Below are 19,910 nucleotides of genomic sequence, written 5' to 3' on the forward strand. Positions count from 1 at the left end.
ATTTCTGTTCTGCTTCACAAGAAAACTGTTTGCTTTACGTAACTATGACTTGTCTGTGACATAACTTGCAAACGACCTTCAATACCATTTGACTCTATTGAAAGGAATGACGCGCCCAACACACGCGAATATCAACACGAACAGTACGTTATATATCACTTCAAAGAACAAAATATGATCAATGCATCAAAACAAATGAAACATACATATCAAAATGAAACACGCATATAAATGTACTCCATAAAAAAGTGAACACAGCTATTATTTTCAACTCAAAACTCTGGTTTTAACTGTGATAAATTAGATTTTCTCGACGGGAAACGTAATTGTAATTACATGAATAGCCATTATAGCGATAAATACATAAAGAAATAATTTTATTGACATTTTGTCGCAACGCGCGTCTAACTCTGGAATGTAAACTTTTCCAACAATTTCTATACAAAATATATACTTTAAATCAACCAAATTTTGAAAAAATTACAACAATTTCACAATTTTTTATAAAAGTAAAAAATAAAACTTGCACGAACTTCAAGATCTATTGATACCAATAGGTAAATCATCTTCCTAAAATACATAAAATTCCTTTTAACAATAATAGAATTTGTTTCATAGAAAGCAGAGATAATATTTACCAATAGGTAAATCATCATCCTACAATACATAAAATTCCTTTTAACAATAACTGAATTTGTTTTATAGAAAGCAGAGATAATATCTACCAATAGGTAAATCATCGTCCTACAATACATAAAATTCCTTTTAACAATTACTGAATTTGTTTTATAGAAAGCAGAGATAATATCTTACTTGTAGAGATTCAGCAGCAGACGATTCTTCAGCAAAGATATTGTCAGGAAGATCTCGTTTCGATCTTTTTCGTGGTGGTGTTTCAATCGACTGTTGCTTCAAAAAAAGACACAACAAATGTTACAAAATAGAATGTTAACACAACCTACACTGCAGTGCAAATCGAAACTAGCAACAGAAGCCTTTCCATTGAAGCATGTTATTACAAAGTACGTTTTATATTTGAATCATAGGTTTGTCATCTTTACGTCAAGGGAAATATTTAGTTTGACATTCACACATTGTGTAAAATTATAGTGAAAAAAAATTCTACTCCAGGAATTTCTGATACCTCAGTTGATTTCAAAGGACTTGATAGACCATCGCGGTCAGAAAGTTCTTCACTTTCGGAATCTTCAATCACTGGTGCAACACTAGAAGAAAAATTGCAACTGATGATCAATTGACAGAAACTAAACCGAATTTGGTAACTGCTTGTATGTAATTTCAGACACTAGCATTCTATTTACAACATGAAACCAAACGGTATAGAATACGAAGCGAAAAGACAACATAAACAACAAATAAATAATTTTACTTTAGTTTACAGTTAACCTCCGTTAACAGACATATTCACAATGCAATCATAATTGGCAGAGTATTTTACTCACGATGATTGATCTTTCCTTCTGCTGTCATAAGTTACTCGAGAATAGCTCTCAGAGCGTTTGTTCTTTGGTTGACTTGCTGTCCAAGAAGCCTGAGAAAGACCTTTAGCACTTCTGGAACTAGTTGAAAACATGAAATGAAACGAACTTTGTTAAAAACCAACAATTGAAATTTCAATAAAATTATCAGTTTCCACAATGCATCGATCCTGCATTCGATCGAAGTTCTTAGATAATATAATTAAGTGTGTGTAAATCAAGCGCAATAAAACATATGTGGTATGGTTTTTAGTGGAAATTTCTGATAAGTTCTGCAGGTTTATGGTGTTGGGACTGTTGTTTATAGGAATTTAGGTCTAAAGCAATGATAAAGTATTCATGATATATGAATGCATAAAATATACGATATATAAATGTTGCATAAATTACATGATAAGGAAGACCATTCCATTAAAGATACATACTGCTGAAAATCATCATCACTATTTTCTTCTTCATCAGGTAAATTATCATCTTCTTCATCATCTCGTTTCCTTTTTGAAACACTGTTATCTGTCTGGTTCTCATGCAACAAAGCAGCTTCCTCTCTAACGATTTCTTCACCAGCCTCATTTTCCTTTGACGGTTTCTTACTTGTTTCGAGTCTTTTTTTAGCAGCGACTTTCTGTTTAGCATCTTGATGGGAAAATAAATCAAACGTGTGTACATTGTACAAAAACGAACGAAAGCAAAGTCAATTACCATCAAGAGATAGTTTTCTTCGTGCCTTTTGAGTCATCGTGCCCTTCTTTTTTCCTTTTTCATTTGTTTCTGCATAAAAACACGAAAAAGAATATTAAGATTTACAAATGCAACCAGTTATAATAAAAATTCAAACATCTAGAAAACTAAAAAAATATCTTGAACTTAGGGATCCATGTATAATGTAAAGTTTCAAAAAACGCTCTGCTTTTTGACTCGTAATTTGAATCAGTTATAAAATGTTTCGTTCATTTTTTTCTCATTGACTCCTATTTAATTTTATTTATTTATTTATTTATCTTTGCCAACAACATGCAACAAATACAAAAGGAGCAAAGATGACTATTAAATGACAGGGAACGTTTCTCGAAGATTTACTCAATATTCAACATCTGACTTGTTGATACATTAGAAAACTACTCTGTCCCAGTCTACTTCTTGGGTTCGTAGACTGATCTCCATATATAACGCTGGTCTGGAGTAAGATGCTTTACACGACCGACACCGACATTTACATGCTACATGATTTACAATAAAGCAATGATTTCTATAAAATTTTTTGTAATCTTGGCAGAGATGACTAAAAGTTTATTTAAATATGACAAATGAAACTGTCAAAATAACCTTAAGGGCATTGAAACTGTTTAAATAATCTACAATACATAATTTCACAACGAACATAAATTGCATTCATTACTCCCCATGGGAAAGCTTACACTACGTAAGTATGAATTTAAGTATCCATGATAACTTTGCACTGAAATTGAAATTCTATAACTTACCTTGACTTCCATTCAGCATCACCGTGTAATATAAATATAATGACTTTAGTTCTGGATCATCTGCTATTTCTTCTACTTTCAACTGCTTATTTTGCAACTCTGTATCGAGAATCTTCAACCTACAACGTCAAAGAACAAACATGAAATATAGTAGCTACCTATATGACTGTACGTATTCTCATTGCTGGCTAGCTGGAAAAATAAGAGCGCTTTTCGTTATGAAATCACCTAAGAAAATTTCTAATCTATTTTATTGTGAATTTTGGTTTATAAAAAATATATCTTGGGTGAAATGCTTTCACAAAAGTAGAGTATTCTCTCCATGGTGGAATATTCTCTCTAAGGTGGAATATTCTCTTAATGGTGGAATATTCTCTCTAAGGTGGAATATTCTCCTAGGTGGAATATTCTCTCAAGGTGGAATATTCTCTCCTAGGTGGAATATTCTCTCCAAGGTGGAATATTCTCTCCATGGTGGAATATTCTCTCTAAAGTAGAATATTCTCTCTAAAGTAGAATATTCTCTCTAAGGTGGAATATTCTCTCTTTTCTTTTTCGGGTTTCGAAAACACATAAATACATCTGATGCATTATTTACACTCAGCGATTTGTCTTACAAGACAAATTTTCCATTTATAGCAAGAAACACGTAATATGGCGTAAGTGCCTGTCCGACAAATCGTTGTGTGTAAACGAACCTTGATCATATAAATACACACCTTCCCTCTCCCCCTAGATCAGACTAAATTATCAATATTCCATCCGAGTTTTTCTTGGTATTTGAGTGCCTTTGTAAGCGAATACTCACTCAATGAAACACATTAATTAACAATATAGATTTCAAAATATACAAGATGGGAATTGAACAATACTTACACAGCCTTTTTGTCTACAGGTATCAATCGTGAAGCACATTCGTTTATAATATCAAAGAATCCACTTTTAGGAAATGACTCATCATGCTGGTTGCCATCTCCATGAAAACCAAGTAATATGGCTTCCCTAGGACAATAAATACATACAGTAAGTATTTCATCCAAACCAGATTGTGCACTTCTATTTGGAGACGCTAGAAAATTTTACCTGTGAAAGTTTATCATAGCCTTTCGGACATAATCTTTCGTCAAATCGATACCATAGGTCACAACAAACCGTCTTGCAAGTTCCTGTAGTATCAAATCAAATAAAACGCAAACGGAAAACAAAACACAACACGTTACCTCTAAATTATCGGGGAACATGTAGGTATACAATACGTCATATAATATTAAATGTGAAATTACTTTTAACGCCGTGCTTTCAATTGATGTATTATCAAAAACATCGCCAGCTTCATTAACCAGTAATTCATATTCCTATGACACAAAAAAATACCACAATAACATGAATTGACGACAAAACCCTCACGCTTCATTGTGTAGGAAAATTCTTATACCTGGAACAATGTTAATGCCAGGGTCCTTGTGTAGTGGTTGATACTGAGTTCTTTACATTTCGACATTGTTTGTTTAATAAGATCACCAAAATCACCATATGCCTGAAAAAGATATTTAAAGTCCCAAGTATGGTTCAAATAAGTAAGTTTCAAAATCATTGAAAGGAAAAAGTAAGTAAAACGGATCTCTCACTCATATGACATGCTTGTATTTTTACTGAAACTGAATAGAAAACAACAAGCAACTGCATTTTCGCGTACAACAAAAAAACAATTGTTGGACGTAATTATAGATCTTTAAGTTTTGTGAAATATTTCTAATAAATTATTGGCTAATGTCACGTGAAGTTCACATGTTACCGATATAAGCTGTGAAAAAATAGGAGCGCTTTGTTGCATGTCAAACATTCCATAAGCAAGAAGTTTGCAGATTGCCGCCAACACAACGCGTTTACTGCTCAATTCTTGCACCTCATTCTCAGTGTTTTCATCTAAAAATACAAAGTAAAAAATCGAAGAGTTATAAATGAATGAAGAACAACAATGATAACTTTATTGCACATGAAAATCTACCGTCTTCCTCCTTTTCTTCTTCGTTTTCAGGGTTCACATCAGAGAAAGCGTAAGTTGCGGCAAATCTAGTGTAGATATCTTGAGCCTCGTCGCTAGGTGTATAAACAACTGGTGCCAGAGAAGGATCTATATATATTATGAATAGTTCAACTTAAATATTTAGGTATGAAAATCATTCGCATCTTACACCAAAATTCAGAAGCGAGCATTAAAGGCGTGATAAAGCAAGAATAGTATAATATGCGTTTTTTTCAGTATGAAAAGCATTTCTATAAAATGTAGCAAACAAAGCTCTTGTAGTATTAGCATGTGCCATAAACTGAAGTATCGTTTTTAAGATTATCACTCATTTTTGCGCGAGCAAGTAAAACCACCATTAAAACGTAACGTGTGGATGAAAATATTTTGATTAACGAATGTCATATTGCTCTCAATACTTACGACTATTAACAAGCTGCTTTGCAAATACAACCATGAGATCAGTAGCAGATAAAAATGCCTAAAAAAATACACATTATGACATAACAAATTATCATTCAACTTCAAATTACTTATAATATGCATACCTCTTTTCTAACTTCACCCACTTCATTTTCGACTATATAACAGCATATATCCATGAATGAATAAAGACGTTGTTTCAAAATATTCAGCTGACGCTAAAACAGGCATTTTTAATGCGACAAATTAATAACGTAATATGATCCCATTCACGAAATTTTCATTATGAAAAAGAAAATGCTCACAATGAACAACAGAATGAAGAAATTTTATGAGTGTGACAATTAACATAAACAAGTCAAAAAGAACTTTTACAACTATGCATTCAATATCCTACTATCCAGCTCTTCACAAAGATTTGAGTGCCCTGAAAACGTCAGAAGCATTTTACTCTCTTACTAATGTTACACTAACGATGACATGAAACCGTAAAAACAAAAGCGTATAAATTAAATCAAACAGCAACTGCTTTTACCAGTTGGTGAACAACACGAAATAAATGTTAAATCAAATCATACGAGTATCGTAAGAAAATGAGAAGCAACAGATGTATTCAATGAAGCCAGTTTAGAATCTTACCTTGCTTGGATTTTTTTCTGTCATTGAATGAAGACTCCACAGCAGATACATTTGTAAGGAAACTATTACATTAATAATGACCTAAATAACAAAATACGAGATTAATAACACCAAGAGCACGGTCAAGATATTGTTAAGAGTTGCCCGCTACGGCAGCCAATCAGATTACGGAAAATCAAAAAATACAACATATCCAACACAATAACACGGACTGAAATAAGAAATATTCTCAATTTCTGAATGTTAAGTGTAGAATAAGCAGGCTTCTTTTCACATCTACTATGAAAATATGCAGGGTTTATTATACCTCCTCATCGTGACTGCTCATATTTCTAAGAATTTCCACGAGACAATCATAAAGATCCCATGCTCCAAGATCATGATTTCTGAAAATTCAATTTACGTTCTTACCACAAAATGTTTGTTATAAGTTATGGCTTTATGCAAACCTATAAAGTTCATATATTTTATTCTACATTGCTAACTATATCGAAACAACCTTAAAACCCTATAGAACCCTACCTTGCACTATATCGAAACAGCCTTAAAACCCTGTAGAACCCTACCTTGCACTATACCAAACAACCTTAAAACCCTATAGAACCCTACCTTGCACTATACCTAAACAACCTTACCTATAGAACTCCACCTTGCACTATCACCTAAACAAACTTACCTATAGAACTCCACCCTGCACTATACCTAAACAACCTTACCTATAGAACTCCACCTTGCACTATAGCTAAACAACCTTACTTGTACTATCCTACCTTGCACTAATACAACGTTGCCTAACCCTACCTCGTTAACTTTACCAATACAACCTTACATATCGATCTCAACTTTGCTAACCCTATGTATATAACCAATAGAAAGCAGTTAATCTTACCTATAGAAAGCGGTTAATCTTCTCAAGTTAACTTGTAAGGTATAGTCAGCATCATTTCCGCGTTCCCCTTTGTCAGAACTAGCCTTATTTCAAAGCATCAAAGAAAGGTATAATTCATTACAGTTATTACTCCAACAATAACACCACTAACACCTACATCGTGTGCGTTAGGATTCTTACAGGCTTCTTTGAACAATTCAACAATATTATCAATCAGTTTATTACGTGCAACCTCCTAAATCAAAAGGAAAATATCATCAAGCAAAAATCTATCGTCTCTAAACACTATATTTATTCCAAAGCCATCATCAGAGTATATACTTAATATATTAATCCTAATTATATCTTAATTATATCAGGATTAATATACTAAACACTATATAATATATGAAATATACCGCTTGACTCTTTAATGTGAGTTCATTGTCCATCAACATCAAATAAGTCTTAGCACATTCCTCTAGCAACTACAAGGGAGAAAATCGGCCATCAATGTAGATATTTATGTTTTGAAAAGTAACTAATAAAGCACACGAATACTTACTGCTTTTTCAGGTGCTTTCTGAACAAGATCGTCAATTTGGTCAAGAAGATTATCAAAATGCTTGAAATTCAAATAGATTAACAAGAATCACAACTGAAATCCTGGTAGGTAGCATTGAAAATTACAAAAAAATATTATCATATTTAACTACATAGATGCAAACTTTATCTCAATGTGTAAGAATTAATAAGAAATAACTCATTTTTCATTTCCTAAAATGGTGGAAAATTCGCATTGCTGAACGATACGTAATTATAAAAAACTGACAACAGTCAAAATTATTATAGACGTAAAACATTAAGCATTTTTTTTTACCTCGCCTAGACGTCTCTCACTATATTCTTCCAAATCAAAATACTGGGCAATCATAACAAGATTTTCTGCCTTGGGCAAATCTGTTCCATACTAAACACAAGGAAAATCAAAGCCGTTAGTCATAAAAGTGAAACGGGACACAGACGGTAAGTTAAAATAATGTGTATATATACAATTTTTGTTATGTCGACAACTTAGCATATGACGAGTTGGAGGATTAAAAATTTTACACAAACTACTGCATGTCAGGGTTGAATTGGTCAATACCGCGCAAAATTTGAAAACATGGCAGAGCTCTTATGTCAATGTTCACTTTCTTGCCCATGATAATCACCTTCTCCAGTAGCAAAGGGAGTTGTACCATAAAATGACCACTCATTTCACGTTTGTCAATTTCGATTGCTTTCTTTTCTTTAGAGCTAAGGAGCTGAGAGAAATATCAAAGCAAGATATGGTTACTACACATAGTACAAAACAAAATGGGCTCCAATTCTAGACATCTGTTTTCTTTGATAGTCAAGATAAAGCAAGAGTTTAGACACAGATTAGTAGGTAAACTCTTTCTTTATTTTGACTATCAAGAAAACCAGATGTCGATTTCGGAATTTGCTGTATTTTGCACTATCTAAAGTTGTTTGCTTGTCCTCGTTATTACACATGGCTACGAGGATGGACAAGTCAATGGAAAAAAGTAATTCCAAATTCTTACTCGTTTGACAAAGCGACCTGAAGGTCCTTTTCCTGTAGCTGCCTGACGACAACAACATGCCATGAGTTCAATCAAAGCTGTTTCTTCGTCGTCAGATAAACTTTCGCTGAATTTATCATCCAACAATATTGAGTTCATCAATTCCCAATCCTAAAGCCGCAAATATAAAATGAAAAGAAAACATACTCCATAAACGCCCCCTTTTAAAGAGTGAGTTTGTATTACACGCCTCTTTCTAATAAACGCCTCGTTCCTAGAAGGCTCAAACCACGTTATTATCATTATGATAATACGATTATGGATTGGGCTGAGAAATCATATATTTAGTTCAAGTATTCTTTTTATTTTTTACATACTAAGGTGAAACAATCATGAAATTATCACGATTTTCCCCGCAGTATGACGTCAAAAGTGCATTACCTATTACGTAGCAGATTACACAGCACTTGACGTATAACAGTAAATTTGAGCGTAATTAAAAACATACTCTATTTTACACAGAAGGAGAAAAAAGTTTAGGACATGTATAAAGATAGAAAAAATAAAAATACAAATGTGCTTTCAAGGAAACAAGTTCATTTTTTTAAAATATAGAAGATAATGAATACAACTTGAAATATTATGGGCTAATATTTTTGCACACAACACAGACAAACCCTATTTCTGAGCTCACAGTATGTAGGCACATTAATCAGCGGTTTTACCTTTAAAAGATCGGAATGTTGCCATAGGCTATCAACAATATACGCTCCATGATCATGAATCTAAAACAACCATGTTGAAAAAACTTATCATATTAATTTAAAGAGAATATCCATTACGTAAATAATTTGGCCATTATCAATAGCTTGCTTTACGATATATGGATCTTAACGACCAGAGTGAACAGGCCCTCGTACATTTCTTTGTAGCTGTTCATAGCTAAAATTACCTGATTGTTAATAAAGAAATCTGTGAGCTTTCGGATGTAATCTACCTTGCGCTGTAACTCAGATTTTTTCGATGCTAAAAAACAGAATTACAGTGAAGATAAATCTCCCAAAGATAGCGTTATTTATGTGTACAGATCCAAATATTTTTTACAGATATTACTATTACCCATTACATTTAAAACAAGTAATAATAAATTCTTTCACCTTTCTTTTTTGTTGGACTGTTGGCTTCCACTTCTAATAACAGCCTGGCATTTAAGAATGCACCAGCTTCCTGTGCAACAAGACGCTCGCTACAAAATACTAACTGTTCCACTTGTTCGCAATCTTCTTCTTCAAGCTCTCCATAACTATATAAGAGTACCAAACTTATTGAAAAAGAAGCCATTTTCAATTGTCATGTTTCACATACATGCTACATTTCAAGTGTTAACGTTTAAATTTTTTCCATGCCATTTATGATTAAAAAAATTAAATAATACTTTTTGAACATGCGACTAAAAAAACACATTTGGTACAGTATAAAGATACAATATCGTCAAAATTATACTGTAGGAAATTTTATAAGATATGAACACATAAAAAATCTTTACGAATTTGTATTTATGCTCAAACTGTTTTGTAATAGCTACAACATAGAAATGCTACATCCAGTCTGTATAGAGCGATCAAGCAGCTCGGTCGGAGGATGGATGTGTTAATAGAAAATTTTACAGTAAACAAAAATTGTGTAGCCTGTGAACGCTAGACCACCGATAAAAACTGTTACAACGTTTCACAACATACCGTAATAACAATGTCACCAACTTAATGGCTACAACTTGAACAGGCGGAGCTACATCAAGTGTCATAGAAACAATCCGATTCTGTCAAAAAGAAAAAGGTAAACATTCATCGATGATCAGTAATCAAATTGATCATCAACCAAAAACAAACAAACAACAAACACAACTGTAAACCTTAAATCTGGACGTCAACGGTTCCAACTGTGAAAGAAATTCCTCCACCTGATAGAGCTTGTACAAAGTTTCCAGGGCATGGTTACGAACTTCACCTTCCTAAGTAAATAAAACGAAAACGTTATGAACCATTTAACACCCAACCACCCCTCTCCCCTTTAAGTCATGCATACATTTGAAAAACCTTTAAATAACACATACCTTATCGTGCAGAGTCCAAACAACGTACTTCAAATACTTATGAGATAGAAAATAGTTGCTGTAAGGAAAATGATTGAGGATTGACGTTTTGTTTCAAACAATATATTATATTATTTAGTAACATGATAAATAGATGCATTATAATAATTCATAAAATGATCGATTTTTCGGTCAATGATCAATTGTCGACGAATACCTGTAATTTTTCATCCAATTGCCAATCTCCGTCATACAAAGACATCTGATTTCAGGTCGTATGTCCCTATAAAAAAATGCCATGGAATTAAAGAAAAATAAGCAAATTTATTTGCCCTCAAGAAACACAACAATATCTTTTATAAATACCTGTAGCGATGCACAAATATCCCTTGAAAAACATAGTTCATATACTCCTCCAATTGCTGAATAGTCTCTGTAAGCTACAATATGCAGAAAATCCTATATCACGAGGTATATTCACATAGTAAAATAACTACCCAAATTTTAAAGATAAATAGATATAGACTGCATGCTAAAATTATCAATACAAACAATGTACACCATTCAAAAGTAGGGATCCAAGAATAATGAAGTTTCAAAACAGTTTTTTAATTTATTTAATTTCTTTAACTCCTCTTCCTCGTTTCACGACAAATAAGGATATTTTCATAAAACTATTCAAATCTTTCCTTAAATAATTCAATGTGGTAATGATTACAAGCAATAGCGTACAATAAATGTCAAGGGTTTTTGTTTTACGTATTGTTTAAATGGTCCACGATTCTAATGTCGCCCTGCCTACCATCGAGATGTTCAAAAACACATTTATGCCTTGAAATCAATACAGAGGAGAGGTACAAGTTTGATCTGTGATATATCATCCTAATGATATATTAAAAAACTGAAAAAAAATGGGTGCCAACCCTAGAAGATCAAAAGATATTTACATCTGTAGTAGCACTTAATATAAGACATTTCAATCATGATTTTGATCAAGACTAATATGTTGATTTACTTAAGCGAACAAAAACCAGAGCCAACCATAGTTGGCTAAAATTAAGGCCTAAGGTATTCCGTATAAATTACTTTAAGTCTTCTGGATTTTTTAATCGGTACGTATATTGAAGATTGGAAAGCTTTACCTTTTCATGTTGTTAGCTAATTCATCAAGTTTGGCGGTACTTAAGAAAACTCCTAAACTTTATTTAGATATCTAATCTATTCTTACACATCTTACGAATACTTTATATCTTAATCGGTGTTTAATTTTGTTTGTTTGTAGGTCAATTGTAAATTTTATTAGGAATCAATTTCGCGTGTTCGTAAGAACAGAGAATGATCTAAAAACCGAGAAAAAAGAATTCTTGAGCTACTTTAATTCTTCAGCAAACCTGTTCTTTCTTATTTTGAAGCATTTCCATTTTCTGCTGTCCACGCTTTTGTGCACTTTTTCGTTTTTCGCTGTCAAGTTGTCGCTAGAAAATGACCTCTACTCTATGAATACCAAATATCAATCCACAGCAGACGCAGTGGAACGAAATTGCTTTTTTGAGAGCGGGGCAAAAAGAAACAAATCATAACGGTTGAACGGTTAAAAGTTTCACGCAATTCCAAAGTTCATGCTCTGTTTCGGCCGCCCTTGCAGATAGGTCGGAACAAAGATGTTATGTGGTAAATTGCACAAAAAACATACAGTATACGTATATAGTTAAAAGCACGCCTTTATAGGCATTGTTAACTTGAAGTGAAAACGAGAGTGAAACAGAAAAGTTACAAAATACTACACAAAATTATAAATCTAAAGAACACATAATTAGTGTTGATTATAATTTCGTAAAAGCACTATCGCTAATGCGCATTTAATGTAGACACAAATTTTTTGAAAATAGATGGCATCATGAGATGTCGAAACATGTCTACGTATTTTCAAAAAATTTGTAGTGTTGATCAATTATGTCTTATAAACCGAACGAGAAACTCCATTCATAATAGGTACGTAGGTATTTAGCTACTGAAAACTTCCAAGTTCTAATGATTTTGCAAACAGCAGTATGTACTTAGGAAGACTGTTTTTAGTGTAGGGTGACTGAAAAAACAATTTGCAATGAGATTCACCTGTGTATTATCTAGTTCCACGTTTAATTTCAAAGCAACTTGAATCAATGAGGCCACCAATACCATTCCTGAAAAACAGACAATCATTTACGTACCACAAAAGCTGCAATGAGTAGTAGGTATAATAGGAGCAAAAACTTAACGAAATATTCAATGAAGAAGGAGTGGTTGGTCGGGCGAAAAGAATCACATGATTTACTCAATCATGTATGTAATGTCAAAAATGAAAAAAGTTTCATTTTAGGACATGTATTTTTACTAATAAATATCGTTGGATTTGTTGAGATAGCTACAGACAAACATAATACAGAAAAAAAGTAAGCTGTAAAGGTATAAAGTTATAATAATTTATGTAATATCAAACCTGCTAAGGTGCTGGTGTGTCTGAACGCTCTTACTTGTGAATCGGACAGACTGATAAGCCAAGTAATGAGTTTATCCAACATGTAATCATCGTAAACAATATTATGCTGACATTGCTCAATTAGCAAACTGATAAAATCACAAAAATTGTTCTAAAATGAAGAGATGGGAAAACTAGTACGTCTAGCATTTGTAATGAGAGAGCCTGAACTCTTCAATGGACAAAGACCTAAATTTCAAATGAACTTCTTAACAAAAACTGAATAGATCGACACATCAACACTTTTTTCAAAATATCTTCTCTCGCCTCGAAGTGATTATCAAATACGTAGACGCTGAAAAAAATTAAACAAAAAAAACTTACCTTAAATCGTTTGTATCCCCCACCAGACATAATTAATGGATACTCATGAGAGTCCTACAAAAAAATTTATTCATCAGCTCTTTGTGACATTACTAAACTGGTTTTAATTTTCTTTCATGAAAAAACATGCAAAGTATTTTTGTAAAAGGGATTAAAAGATAGTGCAAAGTTAAAACACTGCCTTTTGCAATTAAATCAACCATAAAATGTTTAGTAAATTTATCCATTAACTCCCATGTTATTTTGATTCATGTATCATGAGGCAAACATCCATTGACTTCATGGCAAGTGAAAAATTTTTAATAAAATTTGCAATAATCTAAACAGGCACTTGTTGTGTTGTTGTCCACTGTTTTAGTCTTATTACAAAATAAAACAAATTCCGAAAACGGACATCTCGTTTTCTTGATATTCAAGATAATACAAGAGTTTTAAAACAAAAGATGGTGTAATATTTCGTCTTTATTCCAAAGACATCATCATGGTCCGTTTTCGGAATTTGTTTTATTTTGTTTACTTAAAATTGTCTGCTTGTCCTGATTATTAGTCTTATTACATGTAAGCAATTTTCTTTATGTTCAAGGTTTAACATCTATGGTTGAGTGGAGCCACTACAAAAACAGTCATCAGAATATGAACAGTTTGCTAGACCAACTGTTCAAATATACGTATGTGTATGTCAAGTATTACCCGCATTCATTTCAAAGTAACCAGCTTCCTCAGTCATAAATTATTAAAGAAATAATCTGACCAAAAGCACTTGACAATTGACATGAGAAATTGTTTGAGTTTAAATGACCAACTTGATCAACTGGCACCGTGTTTGGACTTACTTGCTCACATAGAACAAATCTGTACATGCTTGGTCATCTCAAACAACTGTTCAAGTTCTTGTCTCATTTAACGTTTAAGTAAATATTTGAGTCCAAGACTTTAAAGTTTTTACAATGATAAGAATGAATAAGCATAGTCATTTCATTAGTCTGAATTGAGCCCCACTTTACATAAGTGTCAAGTGTTAATAAAGTGTGGGAGATTGCAGTTCATAAACTTGATAAATCACTCAATGTTTGAATGACTATTCGAAAATGATCCTACATTGCAAATTGTTGAAATTATGAGTGAATACTACAAGAAAAAATCAAGTACACATGCTCAGTCTTCCAAATTAATTGCCATTTACGAACCTCGTCAAATACTTCAGTGAGTTTTCTTATTGCATTAACATTTTCATCTTCCTCAAGCATGTCTTCAGTTACAACTCCTTGAGTAAAAATTTTATCAATGATATTGAGATATCAGATAAACATCTCATGAAAAGATAATAGTTAGCTTAATAGTTGGGAAAAATGAGAGAATGTTCATATATTCAAGTTCTGGTTTCGTCCTTCCCATCCAATTATCAAGTTTATCATGCGGTTGGACAAAAATTTACCTTTACAACCACAACATTGTATAACAACTTGAATCAAATCGACCATAGCTGATATACGATCTTTATTGTAGTTTTCAATCCAGTCATCTATTACAGTCTGCAGTAGAAAAATGGTTTTTGTCACAAGATTTGATACTTCTTTCTTTGGCCATCCAAGTCAAATTTTTCATTCATTACTCGAAAAAATATAATTTTGCTCGCATTATACCTGCAATACAACCCTTCCACCTCTAATGATATCAAACATTGAGCCTTTATCTGGAAAGCTTTCTTCGTGAGCTGCATTATTTTTGTTCTTGTTCGTTCTGCCCTTCTTTGCTACCTATAAATGATAGTTAATCAGTGTGCGAAATGGTTCAGAAAAAACGATGTGCAAATTTTTTTGACAAAAGTGTTTCTTTAGAGGCAAAATCAAATCGATATTACGTTAATTATTATACAGCGCTAATTGCTAAATTAATATTTTTAAACGTGAACAAATTCATATGATTTACGACAGTGTTTTTCGTTACAACCGCTTATCCAGTCACAAATGTATGAGAGAAATTTTTTGCGCATGTTATTCTCTTTCTTCGTGCAAACTTTACAGCGCAGTAAATTCACCACTTGGCCATCATCCTAGTAATCAAACGAGTCAGCATTCGATGTTTCCATCCATTTTTTACTGTATTAACTTTGCTGGTAGCTACAACCTTTCGACGAAGATGACAAGAAAGACAAAAGTGAAAAGAGAATAACCGAATATACTTTTGCTTTCTGATTATTAACAGTAACATCCTTGATGTTTACTTACGATAAAAAACATCATATTTATGTCATATTACAAGCAATATGTAATAGCAAAAAGTATGGCTGATCAAGGTTGCCAGTTTTTCATAAAATTTTGAGCCAAATTTGGCTTCTTTTTCTCACGTTAGGCTTATTTAAAATCAAAATTCCATTTGGTTTATTTTTCAAATTTGGCTTATTTAAGTTTTTTTTGCCTTCTTTTAAGAATCAAAATCAAAATGTTTCCTGATTGTACAGAAAATATTCAAAATAGCTATGATGCCAAAAACAGTACGTAACGGTTTACAAAACAATGCAAATGCAAAAATAGACATTAATAATACACTCCTATTGTCATAAGCATATAAGCACCATGTATATCGACTGTTGACAGACTTCCCAGGTCTCAAAGTGACAACGTCTTTGAATTTGATGACATTGTGTCAACATGGTTTTTAATGTCGTGCAGCGCACTTGTTTATAAAGTAAAGATCAGTAAAGATTAAGCTTGAAAACTTTCTTCAATTTGTGTGGTAGTAATCAATAAAGAAGTTTTTTGCATATTGTTAGAAAAAGTGATGTGCAATTGTTTTCATTTTAGCAAAAACGATGTGCAAATTGCACATTGCACACCGTTAATTCGCACACTGTAGTTAATGAAACATAACTCTAAAAGACACATATTACGTACCAACATTTTACTGCATACATAGTAATAGAATGACAGTAATCATGGGGATGCATATTTAACATTTATGCAGGAAAAGCCTTGTAAAGGCGTTTAAATTGACAGCATAATCAACATTTGAAAACTTTGACTGTTTTTAAAATGCAAGTTTTCTTCCATGGCAATCTTTGTAGACAATGCATGCATGAAACACAAGTGAGAAAAATAAGATAGATGCTGACCATGCGCTTGCCATGACACATTTATACTTGTCAAAATGAAAAATTTACCAAACAATGACTGACAACAAGCCTTTTCATGTTAAAGGTCTGATAATTGTCAACTGGACCATATATGGAAACCCTGCATGCTACATATCAAATTATACACAAGGAAAATGGAATTGGATGCATAACACAAAATGGTACCTACATAAGCAGTTGGTATGTACACAAATTACTTAAACACAATAAAACATTATTTGTAAATTATAGCAACACAAACTGCAGTGAGATTGCAATTCTGAAAAAGTATAATCCATTTCATCACATACAGGTAATTTCTTTGACTGCTTTGCATTTCCCTTCTTTCCTTTAAGTGGACTATAATGGCTTAATGGAATATCATCATCACTGCTTTCGTCATTTTTGTTTTCTTCAAATGTCCTGAAATTCAAGTTAATTATTTCAATCAATAAACAATTTATAAAAATGGATGCACACCCTTATAGCAACCAGACCTGACTGATTATTCCACCTTTGTAATTGACAATTTTTCCATAATCAAAAACATGTAATAACAAAGTTAAATAGTCATACTGTGTGATATCCATTTTTTGGGTATCATTAGAGGAAGAACTTTGTGGACTGGTTAGGCTGGATATTGTCACTCCATGACCATAAAGAACAGGTTGGGTCTTCTTTCGTGTACTCTTACGAAGAGGGCTTACAAAGTCCTAATACCAAACCAAAAGAAACAAGTTTGAAAAACAGTCATCAAATAGTATTGATATACAGATTGGTGATCAATGAGCATAAAACAAAATGACTCCAATTACTTTTAAAACTTCCGTTATTCTTCCTTAGCAAAATTATTGCAAAAACTTTTACTTAAAGGAGTTTAAATGAAACCAATTAGCTTCCTAGACACTTTTCTGATACCTATTTATCATTTCAATTTTTTTTCGGGATTTTTCGGCTGTCATCAATAAAAATGATAATTTCTATTGCAGATTTGAAAGAGACATTGTTTTGAAAGGAAATTAGCCAGGCTTAGCTGATAGTGGAATATATGAATACAATCCCCATAAAAGAATGTTGGATTGATGTTTTTGAGCACATCAATTTTCTTGCTTTGTGTCAGCAGTTAACATGACTTTAGCTCTGTCAAATAATTCATCTCTACGTAAATATATTTTTTCAACTCTTGAGAAGAAATTATCAAACAAACCTCTGTTGAACCCTCCGATGAATCCATTACACAATGATATGTACTTTTATTTCACCGAATAAATAAATACAAAGATCAAAAACAGGGCACCTATTCTAGAAAAAAAGAGAATCCAATTTACTTAATGAATGATAGGAGTTAACATTTTCTCATGAGTGTGATATATACCTGGGGACATTTTATGGTCCATGCATACTGTAGCTCATTTCTCAGAAAGCTGTTTTATAAAATATACACACTATATTAATCAAGTGAAGAATATCAGTAAAGCTGGTCAACATTGTACAATAGCAGCACTTGCTAGTTGCTAATGCTGTTATATAATTCATACAATGCAAGGGGCCTCTGTCACTGAGATGCTGCATCCATGATTTCATTTCATATACATGCATATACAATTAATGACAAAAACTTATGCAAATAGAAACGATGCAATAAAGCAAAAAAAACAACGTGCATTCAATAAATCATGATCAAAATTTGTACATATACATAACTCTGAAGTCTCCATCACAACTGCTCACACAAAACAATCAAAAATTATATAAAAATTGAGATTGAGCACTCTACAAGCATAAGTTAGAAAAATCTACGTTACTTCGAAGTGATTTTATTCAAAATTTTACTTACTATTCCCCAACCTAGTCTTTTCTGGCAACCATGTTTTCGTTTTCGAAGGATTTTTGGCGCTAATTCAATATTGTGTTTTACGCGCACGCGCTCACATTTAGCCACGAAGAACAGGTACGCACTGTGTACACGAGATTGACGTAAAGTAAATCGGCCTCTCTCGTTGAATAAACTGGGCATTAAAAACCTTAATAATCAATACCATCTCCATAATGAAAAGAGAGGAGCACGGACTGTTTAAAAAAGTTCACTGCGATTTTATTAGTTAGGTTCAATAAAAATCTTTTTTAAACATTAAACTTTGGCATCGTTTGCAAGTAACCTATCCGTGCAATTAAGGATTTAGACATCTTAGCTTTAAAAGAATGAAAAATAAATAGTCCTTCATTATAAAGTAAAACGGACACACCGGTCTTCACATCATGTAAAGACGTGTCACGCTCATATGATCCTTACGTAATTTGCTTTGTTTCAAAAATGTGTGATGACTTTTTTGTCATCCCAAAAGGTTGCTTGTCTTCAAAACTGAGTTCAGAATCTCTACGCCGTGGAGGTCGGTCAAATGCCTTAAAAATCTGCAAAGAAAAAATTTCATGAATGTAAGTGATGTATAACAACAACACACAAACATGCAATTTTCAATCAAAATCCATCTACGTTCAAACATCATTTAATAGGAAGGTATAACACCCCTTACCTTCGATCACGTTTTACTAATTTAGCAATAGCAATTGCCACATTCTGTTTCACTTCAACATCGTATTCGGTTCTTGTAACCAAGGTTAACAAGTCTTTAATTATTGTAGTACCAATCAGCTGATCTAAGGATTTATCTGGTGGCGAATACAAATTAATTATGTCACTCAAAAAATCATGACATTTGATAAAACATAAAGTAAAACAATAAATACCCAATTCAAAACAATTGCTGAGAATAAGAGCAGTATTTCCAACGATTATTTCATTACTCAAAGAGAGCAAGTGCAAAAGAAATCCAAAACCATGCGAATGAACGTATATTCTCGCATTGCTGTTATTAACGGTACACAAAGCCAGGCATTTTACTGCATAAGAAATTGTTTTCTCCTCATAAGAAGTTTCCTAAAAATCAAACAAAAAACATCCGTTGTTTGTTGGATTTATAACTTTCTTGTGAAAGCATGCATTATAAATACACAATACCTTTAATATATTTACAATATCTACATAGAGAAATTTTGAACAAGCAAAGTTGAGAACTTCTTCATTATACACCATTAGTTGTTGCAACACACCAGAGCACGCTGCGACAAAAACAACAACATTATATATATATATATATATACGTTAATTTAGTTTGAATGGCTTTGAATCAACCAAATACCTCGCCAATACTCGTATTTTTTGAACCTATGAATGGCAATAGCAATTGGGCAATAGACATAGCATGCTCCTAAATAAATTAACAAAAAGCTACAAGCTCTCTTACATGGCATAATAAAAAATTCGTATTTCATTCCGTTTGACGCAAAATTGGTACA

At 32.6% G+C, this 19,910-nt stretch overlaps 1 protein-coding gene across 4 annotated transcripts; it reads right to left on the minus strand.

The window, feature by feature from the left end:
• Positions 1-228: 228 nt before the first annotated feature.
• Positions 229-19,491, minus strand: LOC124446255 (cohesin subunit SA-1-like). Of its 4 annotated transcripts, XM_046997099.1 has the most exons (45): positions 19,302-19,491; positions 19,088-19,223; positions 18,847-18,965; positions 17,761-17,855; positions 17,130-17,266; positions 16,865-16,976; positions 15,085-15,198; positions 14,877-14,973; positions 14,629-14,705; positions 13,442-13,495; positions 13,079-13,229; positions 12,715-12,782; positions 11,991-12,074; positions 10,966-11,039; positions 10,817-10,882; positions 10,621-10,678; positions 10,420-10,518; positions 10,247-10,326; positions 9,665-9,810; positions 9,460-9,533; positions 9,233-9,292; positions 8,529-8,678; positions 8,154-8,246; positions 7,820-7,909; positions 7,505-7,564; positions 7,359-7,427; positions 7,118-7,195; positions 6,961-7,043; positions 6,379-6,457; positions 6,072-6,152; positions 5,558-5,650; positions 5,433-5,490; positions 4,992-5,117; positions 4,779-4,909; positions 4,419-4,520; positions 4,267-4,338; positions 4,067-4,149; positions 3,860-3,985; positions 2,984-3,102; positions 2,202-2,270; positions 1,925-2,135; positions 1,464-1,580; positions 1,145-1,226; positions 814-909; positions 229-570 (listed from the first exon to the last, which is right to left on the minus strand). In XM_046997099.1, the coding sequence occupies exons 4-45, from the start codon at positions 17,785-17,787 to the stop codon at positions 535-537; spliced, it is 3,882 nt and encodes a 1,293-aa protein (XP_046853055.1). In that variant the 5' UTR covers positions 17,788-17,855; positions 18,847-18,965; positions 19,088-19,223; positions 19,302-19,491; the 3' UTR covers positions 229-534. The 4 variants fall into 4 exon arrangements, with proteins under 4 accessions (XP_046853055.1, XP_046853056.1, XP_046853053.1 ...); XM_046997100.1 differs by lacking the exons at positions 18,847-18,965; positions 19,088-19,223; positions 19,302-19,491 and adding exons at positions 17,929-17,977; positions 18,391-18,448 and having other exon boundaries at positions 17,761-17,850; XM_046997097.1 differs by lacking the exons at positions 18,847-18,965; positions 19,088-19,223; positions 19,302-19,491 and adding exons at positions 17,929-17,977; positions 18,391-18,448.
• Between the last annotated feature and the right edge of the window lie 419 nt (positions 19,492-19,910).

The sequence above is a fragment of the Xenia sp. Carnegie-2017 genome, unplaced genomic scaffold (assembly GCF_021976095.1).
Source record: "Xenia sp. Carnegie-2017 unplaced genomic scaffold, XeniaSp_v1 HiC_scaffold_22, whole genome shotgun sequence".
Taxonomy (NCBI): domain Eukaryota; kingdom Metazoa; phylum Cnidaria; class Anthozoa; order Malacalcyonacea; family Xeniidae; genus Xenia; species Xenia sp. Carnegie-2017.